This window comes from Schistocerca americana, chromosome 9 (genome assembly GCF_021461395.2).
Source record: "Schistocerca americana isolate TAMUIC-IGC-003095 chromosome 9, iqSchAmer2.1, whole genome shotgun sequence".
Lineage (NCBI taxonomy): Eukaryota > Metazoa > Arthropoda > Insecta > Orthoptera > Acrididae > Schistocerca > Schistocerca americana.
Window position 1 is genome coordinate 209452409 of NC_060127.1, and position 16595 is coordinate 209469003.

Genomic DNA, 16595 nt, shown 5'->3' on the forward strand with positions numbered 1-16595 from the left:
CGGTGTCGCGGACTCGAACCACGGACTCCCGCTTGCCAGTCTTCGGCTGTCAGGTCTTCATCCCAGCTCACAGGTGACTGCTGATGTGAGGCCGTCTCCTTCCCGTCCTCACGAGTCACCCGGGTACGTAAAAATCAGACTTCAAATACCTTTTAACTTCTGTCTTCTGGCGCCGAGGCTGCTGCTTGCTATTCCATTACAGCGGCGGACTTGGTGCGTCTGTGCATGATCTAGTCTCTTCTTGCATGACGGTCTTCAGCACCGAAACTGACTTAAAACAACTGCTACGCTTCTTCACTTCTTCGTCTTCTTCGTCGCTCGTCTCCGTCTTCGTCTCCGTCTCCGTCTCCGTCTGTCGGGCCCACTGCGTCTCACGTATTTATTCACTTCAGTTTACTGGAGGTGAACGACTTCACGGTCATTGCCTCTTCTGTCACGTTGAAAATCTTCTCGAAGAATCTTCTTAACGTCGGTCATTGGCTCTTGGAATGTAGGCGAGGGCCTTTGCTCACATGCGACAACTGAGAAACACGTGAGCCGGTCGGGCGATGCCCTGACGGCTGAATCGACTGCGCCCGCTTATGTGGAACTTGCTGACTTCACGGTCGTTGTCTCTTCTGTTCTGCTGTTCTGCCGCTGAATGCCAGTATGTAACTCTCTAAACTAAACCAAGTTTTTCATTTATATTCTAATTTCTACTTCACTTTGATTTCACTAATTTATTTACTTAATACCAGTCAACAGTGGAAATGAATTAGAGAAAACACTTAAGTATCAGAATCACAATAAGAAATATGGTAACATGCTCCGAATTATCTTCAACAAAATGGGTATGGGTTAGGAACTGCATTCCTCTTGGAGAGGGGATGGGTTGTGTCACGTTCCCGACCCTAACCTCACCTGAAAGTCTCACATGTAAAAAACGTAGGCCTCGCCTTATGAAACTGTCACCTGCCGACGCGCCCAGCACGCGCTGGCAACTACGGTTCCCTCCACTCGCTCCGCACTGACCTGTCAAAAGTTGCGACTTGCTTTAAACGCACCGTAAGACCCTCCGCCGCGGGACGGTAGACGGCTACTCTGTCGCATCGCTGCGTGGCAAGTGCGACTGCGGCAGCCACAGGCTGGAAACAGTATAGACTGCTTGAGGCATGGCTGCGAACGCTGCCATGGTCTGTGCATTATCGAATCCCATACAGAAGAAAAAAAAACAGAAATTTAGTTGCACTCGTAGTTGAAAAAGTTTAATTATTATGCTTAAGTCGAGTATCATATATGCTAGGTGCGTGGTTACAAATTCATCTCATTTTGGTGATCATGTAATTAGTAATCACCCTGTATAAGCCCTGTTGAGATATTTCTATTGTCTCCATCTGTTAATTCTCCTCCTCCTTCCCCTTCTCCTCCTCTTTCATAGCCTTTCTCCCGTATTTTCACAGACAGCCAGCCCTGACAAAACTCTACCATCTGGTGAGCAAGATGTATGAGACAGGCGAAATACCCTCAGACTTCAAGAAGAATATAATAATTCCAATCTCAAAGAAAGCAGGCGTTGACAGATGTGAAAATTACCGAACTATCAGTTTAATAAGTCACAGCTGCAAAATACTAACATGAATTCCTTGCAGACGAATGGAGAAACTCGTAGAAGCCGACCTTGGGGAAGATCAGTTTGGATTCCATGGAAATGTTGGAACAAGTGAGGCAATACTGACCCTACGACTTATCTTAGAAGATAGATTAAGGAAAGGCAAACCTACGTTTCTAGCATTTGTAGACTTAGAGAAAGATTTTGACAAGGTTGACTGGAATACTCTCTTTCTGATTTTGAAGGTTGCAGGGTTCAAATACAGGGAGCGAAAGGCTATTTACAATTTGTACAGAAACCAGATGGCAATTATAAGAGTCGAGGAGCATGAAAGGGAAACAGTGGTTGGGAAGGGAGTGAGACAGGGTTGTAGCGCATCCCCGATGTTATGCAATTTGTGTATTGAACAAGCAGTAAAGGAAACAAAAGAAAAACTCGGAGTAGGAATTGAAATCCACGGAAAAGAAATAAAAACGTCGAGGTTTGCCGATGACATTGTAATTCTGTCAGAGACGGCAAAGGACCTGGAAGAGCAGTTGAACGGAATGGACGGTGTCTTGAAAGTAGGATATAAGATGGACAGCAATAAAAGGAAAACGAGGATAATGGAGTGTACTCGAATTAATTAGGGTGGTGCTGAGGGAATTAGATTAGGAAATGAGACACTTAAAGTAGTAAATGAGTTTTATTGATTGGCGACTCCATGTTGTCTTGTGCACTACGACCAGATAACAGGTATAGTTGAAAAAAGAAACAGCATTGGTCGTATATTTTTTACTATTGCAAAATCGATTTTCTGTCACTGAGTGACCATCTTCAGTGCTATATTGTATAACTTAAATTGGGATGCACTGTTGTCACTAAGCTTACGACCAATGCTGTTTCTTTTTTCAAGCATAAATGAGTTTTGCTATTAGGGGCGCAAAATAACTGACGATGGTCGAAGTACAGAGGATATAAAAGGTAGACTAGCAATGACAAGAAAGCGTTTCAGAAGAAGAGAAATTTGTTAACATAGAGTATAGACTTGAGTGTCAGGAAGTCGTTTCTGAGAGTGTTTGTATGCAGTGTAGCCATCTATGGAAGTGAAACATGGACGATAAATGGTTTAAACAAGAAGAGAATAGAAGCTTTCGAAATGTGGTGCTACAGAAAAATTCTGAAAATTAGATGGGTATATCACATAACTGATGAGGAGGTATTGAATAGAATTGGCGAGAAGAGAAATTTGTGACACAACTTGACAAGAAGAAGGGACCGGTTGGTAGGACATGTCCTGAGGCATCAAGGGATCACAAATTTAGCATTGGAGGGCAGCGTGGAGGGTAAAAATCGTAGAGGGAGACCAAGAGATGAATGCACTAAGCAGATTCAGAAGGATGTAGGTTGCAGTAGGTGCTGGGAGATGAAGAAGCTTGCACAGGATAGAGTAGCATGGAGAGCTGCATCAAACCAGTCTCTGGGCTGAAGACCACAACAACAACAACTGCTTTGTTAATTCTGGATTTGACAATGATAGGGTGGTCAGACCCCTCCTGTTGCCACATACGTAAGTGGAACCTTTTGCGGTTTAATAGTGTTTTGTGCATACCTATTGCAACCACGTTATCATGTTACATTTAGCAGTTTCCCTTTTCCACAGCAGTGTACAGCATATTGTGTGCAATTCTCATGATTTAGACTATTTTAAAGTTTTATACGCTGTTTTCTTAAGGCTAAAAATAAAGTTTACTCATGATTTCTCCCTGCTTGGAACAGAAAATCGCTTTCTTGGGCGTTAAATCACTTATGTAATCCTTCAATATAAAATAACCATAAATAAGTCTGTAAGTGTAGTTTAAAGTTGTTTGTACAAGGTTCAGAAAAGCTTCGCACAATCCACAATGCAACCCGACTGTGAATGCTGTTCTCAGGTATGAGACATACCAGAGATACTGAAGGTACTTCAAGATCCTGGTGCTTATAGCAGAAGTACAGCAGCTCACAGAGGGCCAATGTGAGTTATGATAGGCAAACTTGGTAGATATTCTAATGCGTTAATACAGACCCAAATTATGTTGGAAGAACATTAGTTCCAGTTTTGGCAACCAGGAGCAAATCTGGCGCTGTGAATATAAGAAAGACATACACACTGAAGAGCCAAAGAAACTGGTACACCTCCCTAATATTGTGTAGCGCTCCCTTGAGCATGCAGAAGTGCTGCAAAACATGTCTGAAGCAGTGCTGGAGGGAACTGACACGACGAATACCGCAGGGCTCTCCATAAATCCGTAACAGTACGAGGGGGTGCAAATCTATATGAACAGCACGTTGCAAGGTAATCCGGATATGCTCAATAATCTTCATGTCTGGGCAGTTTGGTGGCCAGTGGAAGTGTTTAAACTCAGAAGAGTGTTCCTGGAGCCACTCTGTGGCGATTCTAGACGTGTGGGGTGTCGAATATTCCTGCTGGAATTGCCCAAGCGCAACGGAATGCACAATGGACATGAATGGATGCAGGTCATCAGACAGGTTGCTTACGTATGTCTCACCTATCAGAGTCGTATGTAAATGTATCAGGGGTTCTGATTCAGTCCAACAGCACACTCCCCACACCATTACAAAGCCTTCACCAGCTTGACCGCGCGGGATGGGTGTGTGTGTGTTATTTAGTTTAAGTAGTGTGTAAGCTTAGGGACTGATGACCTTAGCATTTAAGCCCCATAAGATTTCACACACATTTGAACATTTTTTTTCACCATCTTGAACAGTCCCCTGCAGGGTCCATGGGTTATTGAAGTTGTCTCCATACCCGTACAGGTACATCTGCTCAATACAAGTTGAAACGAGACTCGTCCGACCAGGCAACATGTTTCCAGTCATCAACAGTCCAATGTCTGTGTTGACAGGCCCAGGCGAGGCATAAAACTTGTGTGTCATCAACCTTCGCTGTGAAAGCCCATATCGACGATGTTTCGTGGAATGGTTTGCACGCTGTCATTTGTTGTTGGTCCAGCATTGAAACCTGCAGCAATTTGCGGAAAGGTTGCACTTCTGTCACGTTGAACGACTCTGTTGAATCGTCGTTGGTCCCGTTCTTTCAGGGTCTTTTTCCGGCCGCAGCGATGTCGGATATTTGACATTTTAACGAATTCCTGATATCGCGTTACACCCGTGAAATCGTCGCACGGGAAAATCCCCAGTTAATCGTTACCTCGGAGATGCTGTGTCCCATAGCTCATGCGCCGACTATAACACCACGTTCAAATGGTTCAAATGGCTCTGAGCACTATGGGACTTAACATCTGAGGTCATCAGTCCCCTAGAACTACTTAAACCTAACTAACCTAAGGACATCACACACATCCATGCCCGAGGCTGGATTCGAACCTGCGACCGTAGCAGTCGCGCAGTTCCGGACTGAAGCGCCTAGAGCCGCTCGGCCAACGTGGCCGGCAACACCACGTTCAAACTCACTTAAATCTTGATAGTCTGCCGTTGTAGCAGCAGTAGCCCACAACTGCGCCAGACACGTGTTGTCCTATATAGGCGTTGCCGTCCAGAGCACCGTATTCTGCCTGTTTACATATGTCTGTATTTGGATATGCATGCCTATACCAGTGTCTTTGGCGTTTCAGTGTAGAAATGTTTCCATATGTAATGGATTATGAGCAAGACACAGGCAGAAGAGGTCAGACCAGTGAGAAAGACATGTTGATTTTATTATTAACTGCCGCTTACACAAATTGTTCGGTATGACCACTGGAGATGTTGACACAATGTTGTACAGCGCCACATTTGCACGTGGTGGCCAAAATTGGAACTAATTTTCTTTGAGTGTAAATCGGTTCTGCATTGATACCTTAGCACATCTACTAAGATTCACTGCCACACGGCAATTACACGCCACACTAGACGTCCATAAGTAGCTGCATTTAAGTTGCAACTATGTGGTACATGTGAATAAACAATAATCAGATAATTCTACATCTACATACATACTCCGCAATCCACCATACGGTGCGTGGCGGAGGGTACCTCGTACCACAACTAGCATCTTCTCTCCCTGTTCCACTCCCAAACAGAACGAGGGAAAAATGACTGCCTATATGCCTCTGTACGAGCCCTAATCTCTCTTATCTTATCTTTGTGGTCTTTCCGCGAAATATAAGTTGGCGGCAGTAAAATTGTACTGCAGTCAGCTTCAAATGGTGGTTCTCTAAATTTCCTCAGTAGCGATTCACGAAAAGAACGCCTCGTTTCCTCTAGAGACTCCCACCCGAGTTCCTGAAGCATTTCCGTAACACTGGCGTGATGATCAAACCTACCAGTAACAAAAATCTAGCAGCCCCCCTCTGAATTGCTTCTATGTCCTATCTCAATCCGACCTGATAGGGATCCCGAACGCTCGAGCAGTACTCAAGAATAAGTCGTATTAGTGTTTTATAAGCGGTCTCCTTTACAGATGAACCACATCTTCCCAAAATTCTACCAATGAACCGAAGACGACTATCCGCCTTCCCCACAACTGTCATTACATGCTTGTCCCACTTGATATCGCTCTGCAATGTTACGCCCAAATATTTAATCGACGTGACTGTGTCAAGCGCTACACTGCTAATGGAGCATTCAAACATTACGGGATTCTTTTTCCTATTCATCTGCATTAATTTGCATTTATCTATATTTAGAGTTAGCTGCCATTCTTTACACCAGTCACAAACCCTGTCCAACTCATCTTGTATCCTCCTACAGTAACTCAAGGACGACACCTTCCCGTACACCACAGCATCATCAGCAAACAGCCGCACATTACTATCCACCCTATCCAAAATATCATTTATGTAGATATAAAACAACAGCGGACCTATTACACTTCCCTGGGGCACTCCAGATGATACCCTCACCTCCGATGAACACTCACCATCGAGGACAACCCTCATAAGTTTGCACTCTGCATTGGAAAATGCACTGAAGTGACTTGAACCTGCATTTTGCGGACTAATGCGCTACCGACTGAGTTATCCAAACATGAACTACTCTCACAGAACTAATCCTACGACTATCTCTCTCCCACGTTTTAGCCTTTGCAGAATTCTCTACAGTATTCTTTGCTCCAGGGGTGCTAGTCCAGAAAGGTGTAGGGGACAGCTTCTGTGCCGTTTGGGGGGCAGGACACAAGTACTAACAAAAGTAGAGCTGAGGTCTGTGAGGGTAGGGCGTGCGCGGATAGCCCAGCCAGTAGAGCACTGGCCTGAAAAGGCAAATCTCCCAGTATCCAGTACCGATATGTCAGACATTTTAATCTACCAGGAGGTTTCAGTTCTAATCAAAATTGTTCGTTCTGAATAATTCCTGATACTACACACTTGTTAAAACTTAACCCCATCAACAGGAAACTAAATCTTGATATATACGCACGATACTGCCATTCCCTTGGTGCGCAAGTGCTGGTCTCGGCCTTGCAGTTTGCACACACACACACACTCTGCTGACTCCCTATGCGACCACCTCCCAAGTCAGGAACCACGCTGTCGCTCCTGGAAACGACGACGCCTGAGATTCACTTCAGCTGAGCGATTCCCTAAAGACAACTACCAGCTGGAAACTAAATTGTAAACCCTTCTGAGCATGAGTATATACAGCACACTTTCCCACTTCTCAACAGACGAGGTGGCAACTGCTGTAGACAAGCAGTGTCACTCACTTATTTCTGTGACGAGAGACTTCTGGGTAATAAGAAGGCCATCGGAACTGTCCTAACACGTACCAACACTACCTCCTAGTTTGAACGGAAGGGATTTGTGAAGACCAGTTGAAATAGGAAATATTGGAGTTCTACAGCTACATTTGACAAATTTAGTACATCTGATAGAGAAGCAATGGTGGTTCATATTTTCCTTACGTTTGACATTGCAATAACGTCGCTATCACTGCGTGTGATTTCGTATAACTATTGTGAATATTCGGAGACGTTTGTACAAACTCATCTCAAACAGAAAAGGTGCAAATATTTGTGGTATCAATGCATTATGCTCCGTATTTGTAATCTTCTCTGCAACCCTGTAATACGCTGTGAATTCATGAGGGCTCATATAAGACATTTAGGGATGCAGCGCATTTTAATATAATTATTCTTTTGTGATTTTTCACTGTTATGACAAACTTTTATGATACAGTTTTTTGCGCAATTCTGCAGTATGATCCCCATTGGAGAGGAGGACGACTACAGCGCCGATGGCAGTGACGGTTTGGATACCAGAGCTGGACTAGCTGCAGGAAAAGCCAACATCGTACAGTGCAAAACTAAGGCGGCAGCATTCTCCACGCACAAAACTGGTACACGATGTCTTGTGTACAGCTGCACAATCTGCAAGAAGACATTTGCACACTTGCAGGGCATGAGGGAACACAAACATATGGACACACATGAATTTAAGCATTTATGTAGTGTATGTCACAAAACATTCAAAAGGAGTTCCACCTTGAAGGTCCACTTCCGTCTGCACAGTGGCGAACGCCCGCAGCGTTGCGATGTGTGTCAGAAGGCGTTCGCAACCAGCGGCGCCCTGAGAGCACCATCACGTCAGCACACGGGTGAATGTCCGTACACGTGTGAAGTGTGTCACAAGGCGTTCAGGAGCCAGGGCACACTGTGGAGTCATTCGCGAGTGCCCACTGGCGAACGCCCATATAGTTGTGGTGTGTGTCTGAAGACATTCAGAACCAGCAGCGTCCTGAAGCTGCACACGCGTCTGCATACAGGCGAACGTCCTTACTCCTGCGAAGTGTGCCACAAGAAATTCATTAGAAACAGCTGTCTGAAGAAACATTCGCGAGTGCACAACGGCTTACATCAGTTCACCTGTGACACATGTCTCAAAATATCCATGGAAAAGTGCCACCTTAAAATCCAATCGCAGGCGTTCAGTTGCAACTTTTGTCACAAGAAATTCTTGTTTCCTAGCGGCTTGAACAACCACCTACGCCTGCACACTGGCGAACGTCCATTGAACTGTTGCGTCTGCCACAATACGTTCGCCGTAAGTTCGGTACTACGGCGACCACAGTAACTCGGACGAATCCCCTTTTTGATGTGACATGGGCCATAAGAGGTTAATGAACAGACATTGCATTATGACAAACAAGAAGTCTCACATCTAAGACATGTCTTATGACTCCTGTTTATACATGTCATGCCTTTTCTGAAACATTGGAGCTGTTAAAGTTACTTGTTACCTGTCACGACTGGCCATCACCACCAAGGAAATGAAGTTACAATTGTCGCAAAAACACAATCCCTATTAGTGTGTGTGATGAGTATATTTGTATCTGCACTAGTGATCAGGACGAAAACACAGTCGTCCTGACAGACGTTCCATAAAATTACTGTTGGCTCTGACTCCTATTTATCATTACTGTATTATGTGACTGAATATCTTAATTTCAGAACTGTAAACCCAGAAATAATAAAAGTGTATTCTTGATAAAAAGAGGTATTTATAATATGGTTACTACAAGGTGAGTGAAAAAGGAATTTACAACGAAGTAATGATACAGAAATGTATTGAGATAACTTAGAGAATCGGTAGATGTGTGCCCGCATCTCGTGGTCGTGCGGTAGCGTTCTCGCTTCCCACGCCCGGGTTCTCGGGTTCGATTCCCGGCGGGGTCAGGGATTTTCTCTGCCTCGTGATGGCTGGGTGTTGTGTGATGTCCTTAGGTTAGTTAGGTTTAAGTAGTTCTAAGTTCTAGGGGACTGATGACCATTGATGTTAAGTCCCATAGTGCTCAGAGCCATTTTCGGTAGATGTGTCATTTTGTAGCAAACAACCTCAAGTTTGTTTCATGTAGTGCATCAGTACCTCATTCTGCCACAAGGAGCGCCAGCGTAGTGTACTGTTGAGATGGCTACTTTCACCGGTACGTTTTAGTTTCATATCAGTGGCGTGGTGAACGCCCACAACTGCTGAATATGGGGCAGCGAAAATCCTCATGCAACCCTGAAACACGTTTGTGACCGCCCCAAAGCCAATGTGTTTTGTGCCCTTAACAAATTGAAAGTGCACGCCCGTTTTTTTCTTCATGAAGAAAGCTTTCACTGCTGTTGTGTACCTGTATATGCTTGAAAACTTTTTAATTCCACATATCGATGAAGATGACCGAGATGGGATGGTTTACTACCAACAAGACGATGCATCACCGCATTTGCTCACGGATGTTGGAGGTTTTGTCGATAAACGCTTCCCAGGTCGGTTGAATGGACGTGAAGGGCCAATAGCATGGCCACCTCGCTCCCCAGACTAGACATCACTGGATTTCTTCCTCTGGGGTTTCATCAAAGACCGTGTGTGTGTCCCCCCCTTACCGAACAATTTAGCCAGTCTGAAAAATCGAGTCTACACTGCTGTTGCACAAGTTACACCTACTTATCATTACTGTATTACGTGACTGAATATCGTAATTTCATAACTGTAAACCCAGAAGTGCTGCAACGAGTGTGGGAAAAAACTGATTACTGGTGAAATGTTTGCTGCATCACAAACAGTAGTCACATCGAACCAAAATGACACTTGACAAACTTACCGATTCTATAAATTATGTCAATAAATTTGTACATCGTTGCAAAGTTGTAGCGTCCTTTTTGGCTCACTCTGTATATTCATTGGAGCTTGCTTCGGTCACAAAAGTGCAATGTGATAAAACTTATGAAATATTTGTCACAGACAAAACCGTACCGTGTCAGATTGCCCTTCTATGCATCGTTCATAATTAATAGTATCAAACTTGTCTTTCCGTAATAATAAAGGACAAATCAGTGCTGCAAGATGTAAAACTAAATAACTAAAATTTCTTATATGACGTCTTCATGGGTTGTCAGCCGAGTAGCGTCGTCGTCTCGTAGCAACGTCTCGATGCAAGCGGCGAAGGCTTCTTTAGGAGTCTGTTTTGACCACTGGAAAATCGCTGAGGCAACAGCAGCACGGCTGGTGAATGTGCGGCCACGGAGATGTCTTTCATTGTTGGAAAAAGCCAAAAGTCACTAGGAGCCAGGTCAGGTGAGTAGAGAGCATGAGGAATCACTTCAAAGTTGTTATCACGAAAAAACTGTTGCGTAACGTTAGCTCGATGTGCGGGTGCGTTGTCTTGGTGAAACAGCACACGCGCAGCCCTTCCCGGAGGTTTTTGTTGCAATGCAGGAAGGAATTTGTTCTTCGAAACATTTTCGTAGGATGCACCTGTTACCGTAGTGCCCTTTGGAATGCAATGGGTAATGATTACGCCCTCGCTGTCCCAGAACACGGACACCATCAATTTTTCAGCACTGGCGGTTACCCGAAATTTTTTTGGTGTCGGTGAATCTGTGTGCTTCCATTGAGCTGACTGGCGCTTTGTTTCTGGATTGAAAAATGGCATCCACGTCTCATCCATTGTCACAACCGACGAAAAGAAAGTCCCATTCCTGCTGTCGTTGCACGTCAACATTGCTTGCCAACATGCCACACGGGCAGCCATGTGGTTGTCCGTCAGCATTCTTGGCACCCACCTGGATGACACTTTTCGCATTTTCAGGTCGTCGTGCAGGATTGTGTGCACAGAACCCACAGAAATGCCAACTCTGGAGGTGATCTGTTCAACAGTCATTCGGCGATCCCCCAAAACAATTCTCTCCACTTTCTCAATCAAGTCGGCAGACCGGCTTGTGTGAGCCCGAGGTTGTTTCGGTTTGTTGTCACACGATGTTCTGCCTTCATTATACTGTCGCACCCACGAACGCACTTTCGACACATCCATAACTCCATCACCACATGTCTGTTTCAACTGTCGATGAATTTCAATTGGTTTCACACCACGCAAATTCAGAAAACGAATGATTGCACGCTGTTCAAGTAAGTAAAACGTCGCCATTTTAAGTACTTAAAACAGTTCTCATTCTCGCCACTGGCGATAAAATTCCATCTGCCTTATGATGCTGCCATCTCTGGGACGTATTGACAATGAACGCGGCCTCATTTTAAAACAATGCGCATGTTTCTATCTCTTTCCAGTCCGGAGAAAAAAAATCAGAGGTCTTAGAACTTGAATGCACCTCGTAAGTTCTTTTCCCAGTTACTTGAAAAATCCATAAAGAAAAACATTAAGCTGTAGCAGATTCAACCTAGCAGATAAGGATAGACACAGCAAAATTCATCAGTCCCTGTTGTAGACAAGTTTTATCGTATAAAAATTTTTTTTGACAGTTCAACAAAGTCACAGAGTTTCTATATATTCGTTGTGCGGTCTGACGCTGCTTGATATCTTTGCCAGAATAAATTGAGATCCTCATGAGTTTTCCTTAAATAATTAATTAATGTCACTAAAGAATCAATCCTGTTCTCATTCAACGAAATATTCCACTTTAAAACCGATCCTCCCGTCCACAATCGCCGATAAAGTTTCAAAATAAAACCCTAACACACTTCACAGTATCGATTATTTCCAAAATATCGATACGTGTGGACCTCTCACCAATAAAACTTCAAACGAGTCAACCATTGAAGATCGTCCACACACTCGACAAAACCCTACCAGAACATCTTCAAGAACTCCGAATTTTAATAAAACTTGCAAATCTCACACATAAGTAATATTTACGATGCATGTCGTAACAACAGAGTCAACTGACTGTCCCAACATCCAACTCGAAGTTTATTTAACAGTTGATAACCAATTGACATCCAATTACAAACTTTATCCGGTAATTTGCAAGAATGATTGCCTATCGAAGTCGCGGGGCCCAAACGATACACATCGAACCTGTGATAGAATTCGATCATGCGACCCCGATGGTGGGCGTTGTGATCGTCATTTTTATCTGTTTTCCGTTGTTCCCTTACTTGCTCTAAATTACATACCTCCGCGAATTATTTGTGAGTTGCTAGGGAAACCCAAACGATTTATGTCGTCAGTGAGTGGGATGTGTGGTGTTTTTTTGTGTTAACAGAAGAGCCAACACCGTGTTACGATTGGAGGCCGGAATGCACGCGTTTTAGCTCACGCAGGCTGGCGTGAAGAGGGAAGAACTATACTGACGTGAGGTCTGGAACATGACAAGGAATGAGAATTCAGAAAGCGGACGTAATTAATGATGAACGTCGCTCTTGATGGTACATGATTCACAATATTATCTGTTCAGATTATAGTAACTGAATATGGCGCCTTGCTAGGTCGTAGCAAATGACGTAGCTGAAGACTATTCTAAACTGTCGTCTCTGCAAATGAGAGCGTATATATTCAGTGAACCATCGCTAGCAAAGTCGGCTGTACAACTGGGGCGAGTGCTAGGGAGTCTCTCTAGACTAGACCAGCCGTGTGGCGGCGCTCGGTCTGCAATCATTGACAGTAGCGACACGCGGGTCCGACGTATACTAACGGACCGCGGCCGATTTAAAGGCTATCACCTAGCAAGTGTGGTGTCTGGCGGTGACAGCACCGTAGCAGATTGGTGTCTGGCGGTGACACCACAGTGTTCTTGACGTTTCTTCGACGGATTCTCTCACATGTAAGAATCTGATTCCATGTTTATGCAGGGTAGAAAATTGTTCGACTTTTTGTAGCAAATATTGAGTACTACCGGATGAGAAAAGAAGGGACTGTGTAGACTGCGGTGGTGCGAAATACGTAAAACTTCGTAAGAACAGTTTCGACGCTGAAATACCGTTACAATTTCATTGCGGACAGTGCGAAAAAAGAACGAGTATCAGGAAGAATACATGATCCGTCTCTTCCAAATTATCCATCCACGCCACCGTAATGGACTTTCACACGACGACAACACCGACGACGAGTAAGGTAAGTCGTCTCCTTTGCAATTGCAAGTATTTTTGTAACTCTCTTCTTTTGTCGTTGCTGTAGTGCCCAACTTAAACGTACATACGAGGTGCATTCAAGTTCTAAGGACTCCGATTTTTTTTCTAATTAACTACTCACCTGAAATCGATGAAACTGGCGTTACTTCTTGACGTAATCGCCCTGCAGACGTACACATTTTTCACAACGCTGACGCCATGATTCCATGGCAGCGGCGAAGGATTCTTTAGGAGTCTGTTTTGACCACTGGAAAATCGCCGAGGCAATATCAGCACGGCTGGTGAATGTGCTGCCACGGAGAGTGTCTTTCATTGTTGGAAAAAGCCAAAAGTCACTAGGAGCCAGGTCAGGTGAGAAGGGAGCATGAGGAATCACTTCAAAGTTGTTATCACGAAAAAACTGTTGCGTAACGTTAGCTCGATGTGCGGGTGCGTTGTCTTGGTGAAACAGCACACGCGCAGCCCTTCCTGGACGTTTTTGTTGCAATGCAGGAAGGAATTTGTTCTTCAAAACATTTCGTAAGATGCACCTGTTACCGTAGTGCCCTTTGGAACGCAATGGGTAATGATTACGCCCTCGCTGTCCCAGAACACGGACACCATCATTTTTTCAGTACTGGCGGTTACCCGAAATTTTTTTGGTGTCGGTGAATCTGTGTGCTTCTATTGAGCTGACTGGCGCTTTGTTTCTGGATTGAAAAATGGCATCCACGTCTCATCCATTGTCACAACCGACGAAAAGAAAGTTCCATTCCTGCTGTCGTCGCTCGTCAACATTGCTTGGCAACATGCCACACGGGCAGCCATGTGGTTGTCCGTCAGCATTCTTGGCACCCACCTGGATGACACTTTTCGCATTTTCAGGTCGTCGTGCAGGATTGTGTGCACAGAACCCACAGAAATGCCAACTCTGGAGGCGATCTGTTCAACAGTCATTCGGCGATCCCCCAAAACAATTCTCTCCACTTTCTCGATCAAGTCGGCAGACCGGCTTGTGTCAGCCCGAGGTTGTTTCGGTTTGTTGTCACACGATGTTCTGCCTTCATTAAACTGTCGCACCCACGAACGCACTTTCGACACATCCATAACTCCATCACCCCATGTCTGTTTCAACTGTCGATGAAAGAAAAGGAACAAAATCTTTTTAAATAACAAGTCTCCACTTAACATACTGCAAATACGTAAATAAATATATATAAATATTAACATTTCTTACCCGGCATCGCTCAAGCGATAAAGAAACGCAAGGTTTCCTGATTGTTGTTGTTGTTGTAGTTTTCAGTCCTGAGACTGGTTTGATGCAGCTCTCCATGCTACTCTATCCTGAGCAAGCTTCTTCATCTCCCAGTACCTACTGCAGCCTACATCCGTCTGAATCTGCTTAGTGTATTCATCTCTTGGTCTCCCTCTACGATTTTTACCTTTCACGCTGCCCTCCAGTACTAAATTGGTGACCCGTTGATGCCTCAGAACATGTCCTACGAACCGATCCCTTCTCCTAGTAAAGTTGTGCCACAAGCTCCTCTTCTCCCCAATTCTGTTCAATACCTAATCTTCAGCATTCTTCTGTAGCACCACATTTGGAAAGCTTCTATTCTCTTCTTGTCTAAACTATTTATCGTCCACGTTTCACTTCCATACATGGCTACACTCCATACAAATACTTTCAGAAACGACTTCCTGACACTTAAAACTATACTCGATGTTAAGAAATTTCTCTTCTTCACAAACGCTTTCCTTGCCATTGCCAGTCTACATTTTATATCCTCTCTACTTCGACTATCATCAGTTATTTTGCTCCCCCAATAGCAAAACTCCTTTACTGCTTTAAGTGTCTCATTTACTAATCTAATACCCTCAGCATCACCCGACTTAATTCGACTACATTCCATTATCCTCGTTTTGCTTTTGTTGACGTTCACCTTATATCCTCCTGTCAAGACACTATCCATTCCGTTCAACTACTCTTCCAAGGCCTTTGCTGTCTCTGACAGAATTGCAATGTCATCGGCGAACCTCAAAGTTTTTATTTCTTCTCCATGGATTTTAATACCTACTCCGAACTTTTCTTTCGTGTCGTTTACTGCTTGTTCAATATACAGATTGAATACATCGGGGAGAGGCTACAACCCTGTCTCACTCCCTTCCCAAACACTGCATCCCTTTCATGTTTCTCGAATCTTATAACTGCCATCTGGTTTCTGTACAAATTGTAAATAGCCTTTCGCCCCCTGTGTTCTACCCTTGCCACCTTCAGAATTTGAAAGAGAGTGTTCCAGTCAACATTGCAATATGCTTTCTCTAAGTCTACAAATGCTAGAAACGTAGGTTTGCGTTTCCTTAATATTTATTCTAAGATAAGTGGTAAGGTCAGTATTGCCTGACGTGTTCCAACATTTCTACGGAATCCAAACTGATCTTCCCCGAGGTCGGCTTCTACCAGTTTTTCCATTCGTCTGTAAAGAATTCGCGTTAGTATTTTGCAGCTGTGACTTATTAAACTGATAGTTCGGTAATTTTCACATTGTCAACACCTGCTTTCTTTGGGATGGGAATTATTATAGTCTTCTTGAAGTCTGAGGGTATTTCGTCTATCCCATACATCTTGCTCACCAGATGGTAGAGTTTTGTCAGGACTGGCTCTCCCAAGGCCGTCAGTAGTTCTAATGGAATGTTGTCTACTCCGGAGTCCTTGTTTCGACTTTAGTCTTTCAGTGCTCTGTCAAACTCCTCACGCAGTATCATATCTCCCATTTCATCTTCATCTACATCCCGTTCCATTTCCATAATATTGTCCTGAAGAACATCGCCCGTGTATAGACCTTCTATATACTCCTTCCACCTTTCTGCTTTCCCTTCTTTGCTTAGAACTGGGTTTGCATCTGAGCTCTTGATATTGATGCAAGTGGTTCTCTTTTCTCCAAAGCTCTCTTTAATTTTCCTGTAGGCAGTATCTATCTTATCCCTATTGAGATAAGCCTCTACGTCGTTACATTTGTCCTCTAGCAATCCCTGGTTAGCCATTTTGCAGTTCCTGTCGTTCTCAATTTCGAGACGTTTGTATTCCTTTTTGCCTGCTTCATTTACTGCATTTTTATAGTTTCTCCTTTCATCAATTAAATTCAATATATCTTCTGTTACCCAAGGATTTCTACTAGCCGTCGTCTTTTTACCTACTT

At 44.0% G+C, this 16595-nt stretch overlaps 1 protein-coding gene across 2 annotated transcripts in view; it reads left to right on the forward strand.

Annotated features, from left to right (window-relative positions):
* Window positions 1-16595, forward strand: part of LOC124551048 (zinc finger protein 716-like) — a 293881-nt gene that overhangs the window by 181190 nt on the left and 96096 nt on the right. Inside the window, exon 6 of one of the 2 annotated variants that reach the window (XM_047125912.1) lies at window positions 7767-9011. The exons of the other annotated variant lie outside the window; for it this stretch is intronic. Within the exon in view, the coding sequence (XP_046981868.1) occupies window positions 7767-8640 (874 nt within the window). The 3' untranslated portion in view covers window positions 8641-9011. Of the gene's footprint in view, window positions 1-7766; window positions 9012-16595 lie in introns of those variants that run through there. 2 annotated transcript variants of the gene reach the window in all.